Source organism: Oryctolagus cuniculus, chromosome 3 (genome assembly GCF_051225735.1).
Source record: "Oryctolagus cuniculus isolate XC-2025 breed Fujian yellow rabbit chromosome 3, ASM5122573v1, whole genome shotgun sequence".
In the NCBI taxonomy this organism is placed as follows: Eukaryota; Metazoa; Chordata; class Mammalia; order Lagomorpha; family Leporidae; genus Oryctolagus; species Oryctolagus cuniculus.
In genome coordinates this window covers 160,899,277-160,914,233 of record NC_142869.1, presented here as the reverse complement: position 1 = coordinate 160,914,233, position 14,957 = coordinate 160,899,277, and the positions used below count along the sequence as shown (strand labels likewise).

The 14,957-nt window shown below is 37.9% G+C and overlaps 1 protein-coding gene across 36 annotated transcripts in view; it reads left to right on the top strand.

The window, feature by feature from the left end:
• POT1 (protection of telomeres 1) overlaps window positions 1–14,957 on the top strand; it is a 131,926-nt gene that overhangs the window by 99,389 nt on the left and 17,580 nt on the right. For 34 of the 36 annotated variants that reach the window (XR_016231778.1, XR_016231781.1, XM_070071275.2 and 31 more), the window contains 2 exons: window positions 1,987–2,043; window positions 5,420–5,576. Coding sequence is in view for 32 of the 36 variants with exons in the window: in XM_070071275.2 (XP_069927376.2) it covers window positions 1,987–2,043; window positions 5,420–5,576 (214 nt within the window). In the remaining 4 variants the exon portion in view is untranslated. The remainder of the gene's footprint in view (window positions 1–1,986; window positions 2,044–5,419; window positions 5,577–14,957) is intronic. The other 2 variants (XR_016231779.1, XR_016231780.1) reach the window with 1 other exon arrangement.

Here is a 14,957-nt window from a genome sequence, read left to right as displayed (position 1 = left end):
CTTAGAGAAAGTTCTGTGCACTGCTGAGAAGAATGTGTATTCTGCCACTGCGACGTGAATAGTTCTGTAGATATCAGTTAGGTCCATTTGGTCCATAGTGTCAATTAGCTTTGTTTTGTTGTTGTTTTTCTGTCTTGCTGATCTATCAAGTCATGACAGTGGGGTGTTGAAGTCCTCCAATACTATTGTACTGGAGTCTGTGTCTCCCTTTATATCCGTTAATAGTTATTTTAATTACCCAGGCACCCTATAGTTGGGTGCATATATATTTATTATTGTCACATCTTCCTGTTGTATTGATCCCGTAATCATATGTGTACTTCCTTGTCTCTTTTAACAGTTTTTGTGTTGAGGTCTATTTTGTTTGATATTAGGATGGCTACATCTGCCCCCTCCCTCCCTCCTTCCCCCCCGTTAGCATGGAGTATCTGTTTCTATCCTTTCACTTTCAGTCTACGTGTGTCTTTGTTGGTGTGGTGTGTGTTTCTTGTAGACAGCAAATAGATGGATCTTATTTTTTAATCCATTCAGCCAGTCTATATCTTTTTAACTGGAAATTTGAGGCCATTTACATTCAGGGTAACTACTGATGATTAACCACTTGGTCCTGCCATTTTTCTACAAATGTTCCTATCCTTTGCTTTGGATTTCTTTTGTTCTTTTACTGCAGTGGGGTGGGATTTCTGTCTTTGCATTCTTTTGTAATGATGACTTTTTGTGTTTCTATGTATAGGACATCCCTAAGCATCTTTTGTAAGGCTGGATTAGTGGTAACACATTCTCTTAATTTCTGTTTGTTCTGGAAGGTCTTTATTTCACCTTCATTTATAAATGATAGCTTTGCAGGGTATAATATTTTGGGTTGACAATTTTTTTCTCTTAAGATTTGAACTATATCTTGCCATTGCCTTCTAGCCTGTAGAGTTTCTGATGAGAAGTCATCAGTGCAGAGGCAGAAGTACTTGGACCATCCTCTGTGCTTTCTCAGTGCATTAGCAGGGAGCTGGTTTGGATGTGGAGCAGCCAAGACTTGAACTGGCACTCATATGGAACACCAGCCCCTGCCTTAATTCTTATTAGGACAATGTGAAGTATGTCCTATTTTCTTTTCCTAAATTCCAACTGTTAGTGAAACTTCTTGAAAGTAATTTTGCGGGACAGCACCACGGCTCACTAGGGTAATCCTCCACCTATGGTGCCGGCATCCCGTATGGGCACCGGGTTCTGGTCAAGGTTGCTCCTCTTCCAGTCCAGCTCTTTGCTGTAGCCCGGGAGTGCAGTGGTGGATAGCCCAGGTCCTTGGGTCCTGCACCCACATGGGAGACCAGGAGAAGCACCTGGTTCCTGGCTTCGGATCAGCACGGTGCGCCGGCCGCAATGCACTGGCCACAGTGGCCATTGGGGGGGTGAACCAATGGAAAAGGAAAACCTTTCTTTCTCTCTCTCTCTCTCAGTGTCCATCTCTGTCAAAGAAAAAAAAAGTAATTTTGCTTTATGTCTTAATTGACTTGTTGCCTTTGTCAAAAATCAGAAAATCATATAAATATGTGCCTATTTCTATACTCTGTATTTTATGTCATTAATTTGTCAGACCTTATTCCAGTACTATATTGTCTTGTTTATTTTAACTTTGTAGTACATCTTGAAGTCATGCAGTGTATATCCTCCAATGTTGTTGAATTTCAAGATTCTTTTCACTATTCTAGATTGTTTGCATTTACACTTTAAGTGATAGAAGCTGCTTCTCAGTTCCATAATAAAGCCTCTGTATTTTGACTTTAGATGACATTCAATCTACAGATTAATTTGGGGAGAGTTGATATATTGACAATGTTGAGGTTTCCAAATCTTGACTATCACATATCTCAATATCTATTTATATTTTCTTCAGTTTCACTTAACAGTGTTAGAATTCTCAGTGCCACATTGAATTTTTAATGGACTTATACAAACTAAATAATTCCTTTTTTCTTCTCCTTTCTGTAGGTTCTGGATCAGTATCACTGTATGAGGTAGAAAGATGTCAACAGCTGTCTGCTACAAGTAAGAACATGTATTATTTTGGAGATGGCATACAGTATAGTAATGAGCATAGTAAAGTCTGTCCTTATGCTTACCACATAACCCATTCTTTCCTAAAAGTGAGAGCAGATACTCATGAGGGTGAAAATGTCTGGTTAACTTAATTCTCTACCTTACCCTGTACTGGCATAAAATGGAACCCATATAGATATGTCTTTACATTCAGTACATATTTTAAATATGATAAATATTTTAAATATTTATAATACATATTTTAAATATGATAAATATTTTATATTTATATACCTCTAAGGTTTGTGAATATATCATTATAATATTTAACAGTATAATAGGACCTATTTTTAGTTTAAGGATATAAAATATACTCTATGATGTTAATTTTAATCAGTTCACATTATGCATTTAAGTGTTCCCATAAAAGAACTTCTTAAATATACCCCAGAATTTTAATGATAGTAGTAATAGTATATCTGTTAGATATCTTCCTTCTGTTCTATACCTAAGAAGAAAAAAATTATTTTTTTAGAAATGTAGTTTTAATATTAAGTTTAATAAATAATATGCTACTGTAAAAATCAGTTTCTCATATTGAACAAAGATACAGATTTGGAAAGGGAAAAGACTGGATAAAAAGCATGTATTACTGTAGTGTGTATATATTACTCATATATACATATTCGGACATGCATATTTGAATGTTTAGTATGTGTGTGTATTCTATGTGCATATTCCCTCCTGGGAGCCATGAAGGGGCTTAGAGATAATTGCATTCCAGCAGTAATAAGCTTACTTAGTATATCATTCTTGGTTTATAAATAATATTACTCCTGAAAAGGAATCAAGACTCCTTAGAGAAATGGCAGATTTCAGAGCCAGGAAAGAGGACTTACCAGATAGGTCTGAAACATCTTGTAGTGCCAGAAAGTCAAAAGGTTCTGAGTTAATGATGGATCCTGTCAGATGACATATAACATTACATTTTAAATCTGGAGTAATTTGAACTGCAGAATAATATTAGTTGTGAATTAGAACTCACTGAATAAAATGATGCATGAGTCCATGTTGATAATAAACTTATATATAAATAAGAGGAATTGGATGGAAAACTTTTTAAGAGTGGCAATTAATTTAAAGAAACAATAAAATTAGAAGAAAATTAAAAGACCTTTTTGCAACCATCATGGTAATTATTGATTTAGATGTAAATCAATGGATTCTAAATGGTTGGAATCCTAAATGTTTGAAGAATAAAATATTCACGTTTTCTCAAGTACCTTCATTTTAATTGCAGAGAAGGTAAACCATAAGTGTGTAGTACAGAAAGCTGTTGGACACTGCCTTCAACTGCACAAAGTTACCCCCCTGGTAATAGAAACATTAACATCATAAACCTTGGTTGTGATATACTAAGACATACACAGTATCACTTATATAATGTTTATGCCAGAAATTCATAATCTAAATATGAGCCTGAGGAAAAGCCAGACTCACCCATTTTCATGTTTCTCCAACAAAATAAATGGTCTGTACTTTTGAAGTATATCAGTGTCATGAAAGACCACAAAAATCTGAGGACCCATTCCACATTTAGGAAGTCCAAAGAAATGTGAAAAGTAATTGTAATCCATGTTCAGGATTGTATCTTGGTTCCCAAACTAAAGTGCTAAAAAGAACACTTTGTTGACTATTAAACAGATGTTAATAACAACGTGATTTGATGATAGTGAAATCAGTGTTAAATTTTCTGGTGTTGAAAGTTGTATGTCAGGGGCTGGTGCCATGGCTCACTTGGTTAATCCTCCTATGGCGCTGGCATCCCACATGGGCGCCAGGTTCTATTCCTGGTTGCTCCTCTTCCAGTCCAGCTCTCTGCTGTGGCCCAGGAGGGCAGTGGAGGATGGCCCAAGTGCTTGGGCTCCTGTACCCACATGGGAGACCAGGAAGAAGCACCTGGCTCCTGGCTTCGGATTGGCACAGCGCTGGCTGTAGCAGCCATTTGGGGAGTGACGAGCAGAAGAACACCTTTCTCTGTCTCTCTCACTGTCTATATCTCTACCTGTCAAAAAGAAAAAAAAAAAAGAAAAAGAAAAAGAAAAAGAAAAATTTGTATATCAGTGAAATGTACTGTTCTTATGAAATACATGCTGGATATTTTGAGGGAAAATGTCATAAATAATATACATGTATATGAAGAAAAACAGATAAAGACAGAGACAATGATAACAGTTGGTAAGTCGTGATGAAAAGCTTACCAGAAGTCTTTACTTATTCTTCAGTTTTTCATTCAATTTGAAAGTGTTTTTAGATGAAATTTAAAAGCTATACCATAAAATGAATTTGAAGCAAATGCTCAATTGATCAGGTCTGTCAGTGGCATTTTGTTTTTAAACAAAAATGGCCCATTGTAAACTTCCTTGAAGGAAAATTTATTTAGTGATGACTTAGTTGGATTAAAGTGAGGTACAGAAAGAAATTGTCATAGCCATTTGAGGTTTATAATGTTTGTGTATTCCTTTTCATTTTCTAAAACACAGGAAAGTGTTAAGCTAGAATATCTAGTGAGCAGAGTTAGGGTTATTACCTTAAGTTGAAGTTCACCAAAAATTTTTATTTACCCAATTATAAATTGATCACTACCATCTCAAACCTTCTTTCTACCTTTACTTGAGGACATTCATTTTACCTGCTTCCCAGACAATTATTAATTGTACTGAAGGCTTTTATCTGGCTTTTTATTAGTGTGACTAATTCCTCTTTCTTATCATTTCCCCTATTCCTTTCTCTCCTCTTTCTCTTTCCTCTGTTAAAACTCCTACTTTCACTGCCAGGACAATTATAGTACTCCTACTGTCCCTTCCAACTCCAACAGTCAGATTCCTTCTTACAAATGTTAATTCTGTAATTTGAAATATCATAAAGAGGAGCTGACAAATAATATTTAGCAAATGTACTGCATTTCAATTAGAATTTAACCTGCTGGCCAATAGATAACTAAGAGATCAGTGTTTAGCAAATATTTTAATATTTCTCAAATAGCATAATTTTATTGATTAAATAAACCTTGCTCTTTTCTCTGAGTTAATCAAGAAATCTCCAGTAGTCCCCCATAAAAAATTTTTTGCACAGACTACACAGTTCAAATCTTTTTTGTCCTGGTTATCCAGCATTTATTCATTAGGTTTGTTGAGTATCTGCTATGTGCCTAGTAATATGCTGTGGGCTTGGATGTATATCACATATTAAAAGCATGTTTGGTTTCATGGAGTTAACAGCTAATACAGTTTAATTAGATTTTATACTATATTTTTGGGTACAGCGGTAAGTCATAAATACATTCGTGTAGATTATTCTGATTTAACATAAAAATTATTTGCAGTACTTACAGATCATCAGTATTTGGAGAAAACACCACTGTGTGCAATTTTGAAACAAAAAACTCCTAAACAATATCGCATCCGAGCAAAATTGAGATCTTATAAGCCCAAAAGTCTCTATCAGTCTGTTAAACTTCATTGTCCTAAATGTCATTCACTGTAAGTATTTTCAATGATAAAACAGAAGTTTTGCTGTATATTATTGTACATATATCATCTAAACAATTTTCACTCCTGAGAAGGAGCAAATTGTGATTTGTTTTATGTATTATATTTTGAAAGAATGGTACTTTTAAAGGAAAAATACTAAATTATTAGTAATTTCCACTGATTTGTTCTTATTAATGAAAATATATATCATTTCTAGGTTTGAAATTCAGATTTTTAATCAGAAGTAATGATAAATAAATTAGGGTGGGGCCAGCACTGTGGAGTAGCAGATAAAGCCACCGCCTGTCGTGCTGGCATCCCATATGGACACCAGTTTGTGTCCTTGCTGCTGCACTTCTCATCTAGCTCTGCTCTGGCCTGGGAATGCAGTAGAGGATGGCCCAAGCCTTTGGGCCCCTGCACCTGTGTGGAAAGGCCTGGAGGAAGCTCCTGGCTCCAAATCAGCACAATTCTAGCTGTTGTGGCCAATTAGGGGGTGAACCGCCGGATGGAAGACCTCTCTCGCCTTCTCTCTATGTGTAACTCTGACTTTCAAATGAATAAATAAATCTAAAAAGTAAATAATAAATTAGGAATATATTTGAAGAGACTTTCACATTGGTCAAAAATCTAACTTTCTGAGGATGTGCCTTGTGGCATAGCAGGTTAAACTTCCCTAAGATGCCTGCATCAGGTATCAGAGTGCCAGAATCAAGTCCCACCTCTACTTCTGATCCAGTTTCCTGCTGATGCACTCCCTTGTAAGCAACAGATGACTCAGGTACTTGGGGCCCTGCCCCTAACAAGCGAATAAGTTTCCTATTTTGTGACGTTGGCCTTGCTGAGTCCCAGCTTTTGAGGACATCTGGAAAGTGAACCAACAGATCAACAGATGGAATAAATTTTTCTCTCTCCCTCTATTGTGCATTATAAATAAATAGCTTCTTATGGCCGGCGCCGCGGCTCACTAGGCTAATCCTCCGCCTTGCGGCGCCAGCACACCGGGTTCTAGTCCCGGTCAGGGCGCCGGATTCTGTCCCGGTTGCCCCTCTTTCAAGGCCAGCTCTCTGCTGTGGCCAGGGAGTGCAGTGGAGGATGGCCCAAGTGCTTGGGCCCTGCACCCCATGGGAGACCAGGAAAAGCACCTGGCTCCTGGCTCCTGCCATCGGATCAGCACGGTGCGCCGGCCGCAGCGCGCCGGCCGCGGCGGCCATTGGGGAGTGAACCAACGGCAAAGGAAGACCTTTCTCTCTGTCTCTCTCACTGTCCACTCTGCCTGTAAAAAAAAAAAAAAAAAAAAAAGCTTCTTATATATATTAACTGAAATTCTTTTAACTAGAAAATTTTAACTGATGCATAACAATTTCACATTTATGCAGTACCATGTGATATTTTGATACATGTATACATTGGGTGGTGTTCAAATCATTAAATGTAGATCCTAAACATATGATTTCTGTATGGTGAAAGCACTCAAAATCATTCTTTTTGTAAAAAAATACACTATAATATCATTACTGTTATCTCTATACTATGCAAGAGAATGCCAGAGCTGCTTTCTTCTGGCTTAATAAATTAAAACCTGTTAATCAACCTTTTCCCATCACTCCGTCCTCTGAACCCTGCTAAGCTTCACATAACCACCATTCTATTCATACATACTAAGAGATCAACTTTTTTAGGTTCTGTAAGTGAGATTATGAAGTACTTTTCTTTATATGTCTGGCCTGTTTCACTTAACATAAGGAATGTAGTTCCATCTATGTTGTTGCAATTGACAGAGTTTCTTCCTTTTTATAACTGAATAGTATTCCATTGTGTATGGCCACCAAATTTTCTTTATCTACTCTGGGACACTTAGGCTTCCATTTTTTCACTGTTGTGAATAGTATTGCAATAATCATGGAGTGCAATGTCTCCTCAACAGACTGATTTTATTTTTATTGGATATATACAGAGTAAAGGTCTTGCTGGTCATATAGCAATTTAATTTTTTGAAGAGCTTCTGTATTGTTCAGTGGTTTTTACCATGAAAGATTATTGAATTTTATCAAATGCCATTTTTTACATCTGTTGAACTGATTGCATAAATTTTGTTCTGTTTAATTTGGCATATCACATTTACTAATTTGCATATGTTCAAACATCCTTACCTCCCTGTGATGAATCCCACCTTGTGATGAATAGTATTTTTTTTTGACAGGCAGAGAGAGAGAGAGAGAGAGAAAGGTCTTCCTTTTCCGTTGATTCACCCCCTAAATGGCCGCCGTAGCTGGCACACTGTGCCGATCCGAAGCCAGGAGCCAGGTGCTTCCTCCTGGTCTCCCATGCGGGTGCAGGGCCCAAGGACCTGGGCCATCCTCCACTGCCTTCCCGGGCCACAGCAGAGAGCTGGACTGGAAGAGGAGCAACCAGGACAGAATCCAGCGCCCCTAGAACTTGGTGTGCCGGCGCCGCAGGCAGAGGATTAGCCTAGTGAGCCACGGCACCGGCCGATGAATAGTATTTTTAATAGGCTATTTGATTTGATTGAAGATTTTTTCATCTATGTTCATAAAGGAGTTGTCTATGTGAGTGTTATATTCTTATGGTTTTAGTTTTTTTTTAAAGATTTTTTTAAATTTTATTTATTTGGAAGGCAGAGTAATAGAGAGAGTGGTCTTCCATCTGCTGGTTCACTCTGGCTGCAACAGCCAGAGCTGGGCCAATCCAAAGCCAGGAGCTTCTTCTAGGTCTCCCATTCAGGTGCAGGGGCCCAAGGACTTGGGCCATCTTCTACTGCTCTGCTGCTGCTGCTGCTTTCCCAGGCCATGACAGAGAGCTGAATCAGAAATGCAGCAGCCAGGACTTGAACCTCTGCCCATGTGGGATGCTGGCACTGCAGGAGGCAGCTTTACTAGCTATGCCACATCACTGCCCTCTGGTTTTAGTTTTAAACTAATACTGACTGCATAGAATGGGATAGAATGAATATTCTCTTCTGTATTTTGGAAGAATTTAAATGTTTGCTGAATTGAATGGTGAAGCCATCTGCTACTGAACTTTTCTTTGATAGGGGACTTTATTGCTGAGTCACTCTTATTATAAGTCAGTTATTGGTCTTTTCAGGTACTTTCTTCATGATTCTATTATAGTAAGATGTGCTTGTCTAGTCATTCGTCTCTTCTGCTTTATAAAATTATTGGCATGTAATTATAATGATTTCTAGTGATCTTATGTATTTCTATGGAGTAAGTTTGTAATGTATTTCTTTTTGTCTCTAATCTGGGACCTTTCTCTTCTTTGTTAGCTAAGAGTTTGTCAATTTTGTTTCTTTTCTAAGAACCAGCTTTTCATTTCCTGGATTTTTTGCTTTTAGATTATTTTTCATTTGTTTCTTCTCCAATGTTTATTATCGTTCATTTTACAAATTTTGAGTTTGATTTGTTTTTCTCATTCCTTGAGCTATAGGGTTATGCTGTTTATTTTATATCTGTTGTGTTTTTGGATGTAAGTGTTGGTTGCTATAAATTTCTTAGTATGCTTTTCCTGTACCTCATAGGTTTTTGTATGTTGTATTTCTATTTTAATTCATTTCAAGAAGTTTTTAATTAACTTATTCAAGAATAAACTTCTATATATTTGCATAGTTTCCTAATTTTTTCTTATTGAGTACTAGGGTTTTATTTATCTTTTTTTGCATTGTGGTCAGAAAAGATACTTGATATGTTTTTGCATGTTTTAAATTTGTTGAGACATGTTTTTATGGCCTACTATTTGATCTAGTCAAATAGTTTCCATGTACTGTTAAGAATGTATATATTCTGCAGCTTGCATGGACTATTCTAGGGATGTCTGCTAAGTCCAGTTGGTATAAGGTGTAGTTTTATCTGCTGTTTGTTGATTTTCTGTCTTGATGGTCTGTCCATTTCTTAAAGTAGACTGTTACATCCCCCTGTTGTATTGAAATCTCTCCCTCCTTAAGTCTGTTAATATTGCTCTATGTATTTGGGTACTCTGATATTAGGTGCATATATATTTACTATTTTTTGACTTAAAGTCTATTTTCCTGTTATAAGTATGGCTACTCCTATTTTTTTTCCAAGTCCAATTGACTGAATACCTTTTTCCATACCTTTACTTTCAGCCCATAATTGTTTTTTGAAGTGAAGTTAGTTTCTTGTAAGAAGCATCTAGTTGGGTCTTGACTTGTTTTCTAGTTTATATTAGTTCCTTTCTTTCTTTCTCCCTCTCTCATAGCCCTCCTTTGTGGCTCAGTGATTTTCTCCAGTAATGTGTTTTTATTCCTTATTATGTTTGTTATTCTACTATAGAGTTTTGTTCTGTATTTACTGTGAGGCTTATGGAAAAACATTTTGATTATTACAGGCTACTTTAAATGATAGGAAAGATAGAAAAGGAAACAAAAGGAATTTTAAAAATACTAATAAAAACTCTATACATACAGTCCATTCCTCCTTATATTTTAAAATTCTGATATTCCATTGTATATATCTGCATTGCCTATCTCTATATGTTAATAGTAGTTATTTTAAATCATTTTTATTTAGTTGTCATACTAAAATGAGTGGTTATGACTGTGACTGGAACATTACAGCATTATGAATTTCTGTAGCTACTCTTACCAGTGAGCTACCTTCTGGTATTTTCTTCTTTTTCATTAGTGTCTCATTCTTTCAGTTGGAAAAACTTCCTTTACATTTCTTGTAGTACAGGACTGTTGAAGTTGGACTCAATTAGCTAATATTTTGATGATAATTTTTGCATCTATGTTCATCAGTGATTTTGGCCTATAGTCTTCTTTCTGTTGTATCTTTTTCTGGTTTAGGAATTAAGGTGATGCTAGCTTTACAAAAGGATTTTGGGAGGATTCCCTCCCTTTTAATTGTTTTAAATAGCTTGATAATAATTGGAATTCATTCTTTAAATGTCTGGTAGAATTCAGCAGTGAGGCCATCTGTTCCTGGGCTGTATTTTATTGGGAAGGTCTTTAACTGAGTCAATCTCCATTTTGGTTATTGGCATTTTTAGGTTCCCTATGTCTTCATGACTCAATTTAGGTAGGTTTTATGTGTCTTGGAATCTATCCATTTCTTGTAAGTATCCAAGTTGTTTGCATACAGCTCTTTGTAGTAATTCCTGAGGCTTCTTTTTATTTTTGTGATATCCTCCCCTACTAGTTTTGGGTTTGGTTTGCTGTTTTTTTTCTAGATCCTTGAGATGCACTGATAGCTCATTTATTTGGTACCTTTCCACTTTCTTTATAGGCACTAATTGCTATAAACTTTCCTCTTAACACTGCTTTTGCTGTATATCATAAGTTTTGATATAATTTAGTGTCATCTCCATTTGTTTCCAGAAATTTGTTTCTCGATTTCTTCTGTGACCCACTGTCCATTCAGGAACATGTTGTTCAGTCTCATTTTGTTTTCATTTATTCTAGAGATTCTTGAGTTGTTGATTTCCAGCTTCATTCCATTGTGGTCAGAGAAGATGCATGGTATGATTTCTATTGTTTTTAAATTTGCTGGGCCTAGCATGTTGTGTGTCCTAGAGAAGGTTCCATGCACTGGTGAAAAGCATGTGTATTCTGCAACTGTGGGGTACAAAATTCTGTATCAGGTCCATTTGGTCCATAGTTTCGATTAGCTCTGTTGTTTCTTTGTTGATTTTCTTTCTAGTTGATCTTTCCATTGATGAATGTGGGGTGCTGACAGTCCCCCATTACCATTGTATTGGAGTTTATGTCTCCCTTTAGGTCTATTAACATTTCTTTTAAATAGCCAGGTTGCTGTGTTTTGGTGCATATACATTTATACTAGTTACATCTTCCTGTTGAATTGATCCCTTAATTATTACATAGTACCCTTCTTAGTCATTTTTAACAGTTTTTGTGTTAGTCTATTTTGTCTGATATTAGGATGGTTATACCTGCCATTTGTTGCTTTCCATCAACATGGAATATTTTTAAATCTTTTCACTTTGTGTGTATCTTTTTTGGTGAGATATGTTTCTTGTAGGCAGCAAATAGATCAGTCTTGTTTTTTAATCCATTTGTCCAGGCTGTATCTTTTAACTGGAGAGTTGAGGCTATTTACATTCAACTTGGACCTGCCATTTTTCCATAAATATTCCAATTGTTTACTTTGAATTTCTTATGAATTTTACTGGTAGATTTTTTTGCCTTCACATTCTTTCAGAATAATGGCTATGTTTGTAGTATATCTTAAAGCATCTTTTGTAAGGCTGGATTAGTGGTAACAAATTCTTTTATATTCTGTTTGTTGTGGAAGGTATTTATTTTACCTTCTATCATAAATGAGAATTTTGCAGGGTACAATATTCTGGCTTGAGTTTTTTCCTCTCAAGACTTGGACTATATCCCTCCATTATTTCCTATCCTGTAGCTGTAAAGCATCTTGTGTAAGGCTGGATTAGTGGTAACAAATTCTTTTATATTCTGTTTGTTGTGGAAGGTATTTATTTTACCTTCTATCATAAATGAGAATTTTGCAGGGTACAATATTCTGGCTTGAGTTTTTTCCTCTCAAGACTTGGACTATATCCCTCCATTATTTCCTAGCCTGTAGCTGTGAGTCTAATTGGAGTTCTGAACATAATCTGGCATTTTCTTGTGTGCATTTTAGAATCTTTTGTGTTTTACTGTGGAAAGTTTTACTACAATGTGCTGTGGTGAAGATCTTTTCTGGCCATGTTTATTAGGAGTTCTGTGTGCTTCCTGTACTTGGATTTCCCTTTGTTTCTCCAAACTGGGGAAGTGTTCTGTAATTATTTCACTAAATAGGCCTTCTAGTCCATTATCTCTTTCCACACCTTCAGGAATTCCTAAGACCCACATGTTGGGTCATTTGGTAGTATCCCACAAATATCCAGCACTGTTTTTAAGTTTTCTAATTTCTTTTTTATTGGCGGTAGTAGGGGCTAGGGGTGTCTGACTGAAAGATTTCCAAAGCTTTGTCTTCTTACTTGGATAGTCTTACTTCTGTCTCACCTAGTCTGTTAAGGCTTTCTACCACATTTTTTATTTGATCAATTGAATTCTTGATTTTTAATATTTCATTTTGATTTCTTTTTAAAATTTCAATTTCATAGGAAAAATTTTCATTCATGTCATGTGAGGTTTTCTTTAGTTCCTGGATTTGCTTCTGAGTGCTTTTGAGTAATCCTATGGCTAATCTCTTGAATTCTCTGTTTCTGGCTTTTCATCAATCTCTTCATCTTCATATTCTAATAATGAGATGTTGTTGTGTTCCTTTTGGGGTGTCATGATGTCTTTATTCTTGTTCCTTTAATTTCTGCATTTATTTGTAGACATTTGTGGAGTTACTTGGTTTTTTTTCCTGATGGCCTTTATCTTAAAAAAAAAAAAAAGATTTTATTGAAGTTTTTTTTTTTTTTTTTTTTTTTTTAAAAAAAAGAGAGGTCTTCTCTGCTGGTTCACTCCCCAGATGGTCACAACAGCCAGAGCTGCGCTGATCGGAAGCCTAGAGCCTCCTCCAGGTCTCCCAAGTGAGTGCAGGGGGGCCCAAGGACTTGGGCTATCTTCTGCTTTCCCAGGCCACAGCAGAGAGCTGGATCAGAAGAGGAGCAGCTGGGACTAGAACCGGTGCCCATATGGGATGCTGGCTCTTCAGGTCAGGGCTTTAACCCGCTGCGACACAGCGCCGGCCCCAGTGGCTTTTATCTTTTAACTATGCCTCTCAAATGGCTTTCCTTTTGCCTGTTTTACCAAGGAAACTGACACAGGTGTATTTTGTGTCTGTGGATACTTCTAGTATATTACCACTAGATGGCACCTTAATTCTGGGTTTTGCACAAGTCCTCTGTTGGTGTTTTTGCTTTTTTAGCACTAGAGGTCTCCCCATACCCAGGTTTCTTCCAAATCTGCAGTTGATGTTTTTTTGAAAGAACTGGAGAAGTGTCTACAAACGGTAATCTAGGTTAGGCCTCAGGGCCTTGTCCACAGTAACAGTCCTGTGGTCAAGCACTGTCAGACCCTGTCCAGCTCTGCATTTTCCTTGGGTGCACGTAGCCCCACACTCCTTTCAATGACTTGATTCCAACCTCTTTTCTCCCCTCAAGTGAACAATTAATCTTTCCATGCTTGCTGCCTAGTTTTAGGGGAAGAAATGGTGTTTCAGTGTTGCCATGCTACATCGCTCTCAAAAACGCTTAGCCACTGAAGGCAGCACAGCACAAGATCCATGCTGCCATGGGCTGCCTCCTGTGGACTGAGACCACCACCAGTGATGCCAGCCAGGGTCTAAATCTGATCTACTGGGGCCATGGATCTCTGCCGTGCCCCAAGATGGGTCAAGAGGCTCTGTGGGCACAAACCTGGGAACTAAGATTATTATGACCTGCCCAGCATTAGTTTCTAACACCCAGCCTAGCACCATGTTCCAAAACAAAGTTTTTTGCTCACTTTCCTGCTCTACTCCACACTCCAAGGACTGGAGTCTTACTCCTCTCTGTCTGCGTGAGATTGGTGGAGAGGTGGTAGAAGCAGTCCTTATCTACTCAGGCTGCTTCTAAGCTAGGGCCCCCTGTGTCTCCCAGCAGAAGGACCTGCATAATCTTGGGGTGCATGCCAATTTTAGATGTGACTAGCATTGCTGCAGGCCAACCCACAAGTCCATCACACCAAAGGAATAGTGTCTGCCAGATGCTACGGCAGGTTTGCAAGCTCCAACTGCATACACTGGCCTGACAATAGGGGTCTTTGGGGTCTTTTTGTTAATGAGTCTCACCACTAGGACCATATCTGAGCTCCAAGGCAGTGGCCTGTGCTCACCTTCCTGCCTTATTCCCTGCAGCTGAATTCTCACACCTTCCTGTGTACATGAAGTTGAGAGATGGGTGGTAGAGGCAGTCCTTTGCCACCCAGTCTGAACATAAAGTTCACTCTTCTTCATTCTCACACATACAGGGTGCTGAACATTCTTGGTTGTCCCTGCCAGTCCCACCCATGCTTGGCAGAGTAATTCAGGCCAAAACACAAGACTGTCTGCCAAGGGAGGTGTAGAGGCTTTGTCCAGGAGCAGTGACCCAGAGATAGAAGTTTATGGGTTCTATCTGGTGCTGGGTCTCACCACAGCAGGCTGGCACTGGGCTCCAAGGCAATATCCTGTATTCACTTTGCTGCCTTACTACCCAGCTTCTGGAGTCTTGCTCCATTGTCCGCCATCTGGCTGTGTTCAGAGGTGCTCTCTAGGACACTGACCTGGAACACTGGGTTTCACCATAGCAGGCCTTGATACTGAGTTTCCACTATAAGGCCTGGAGTTGATTCTGTCTTCCTCTCCCAAGCAGCAGGCTTCTGTCTCCGTTCTGTGTGGCTTCACATTGCTGGGGGAGTGACAACTGGTA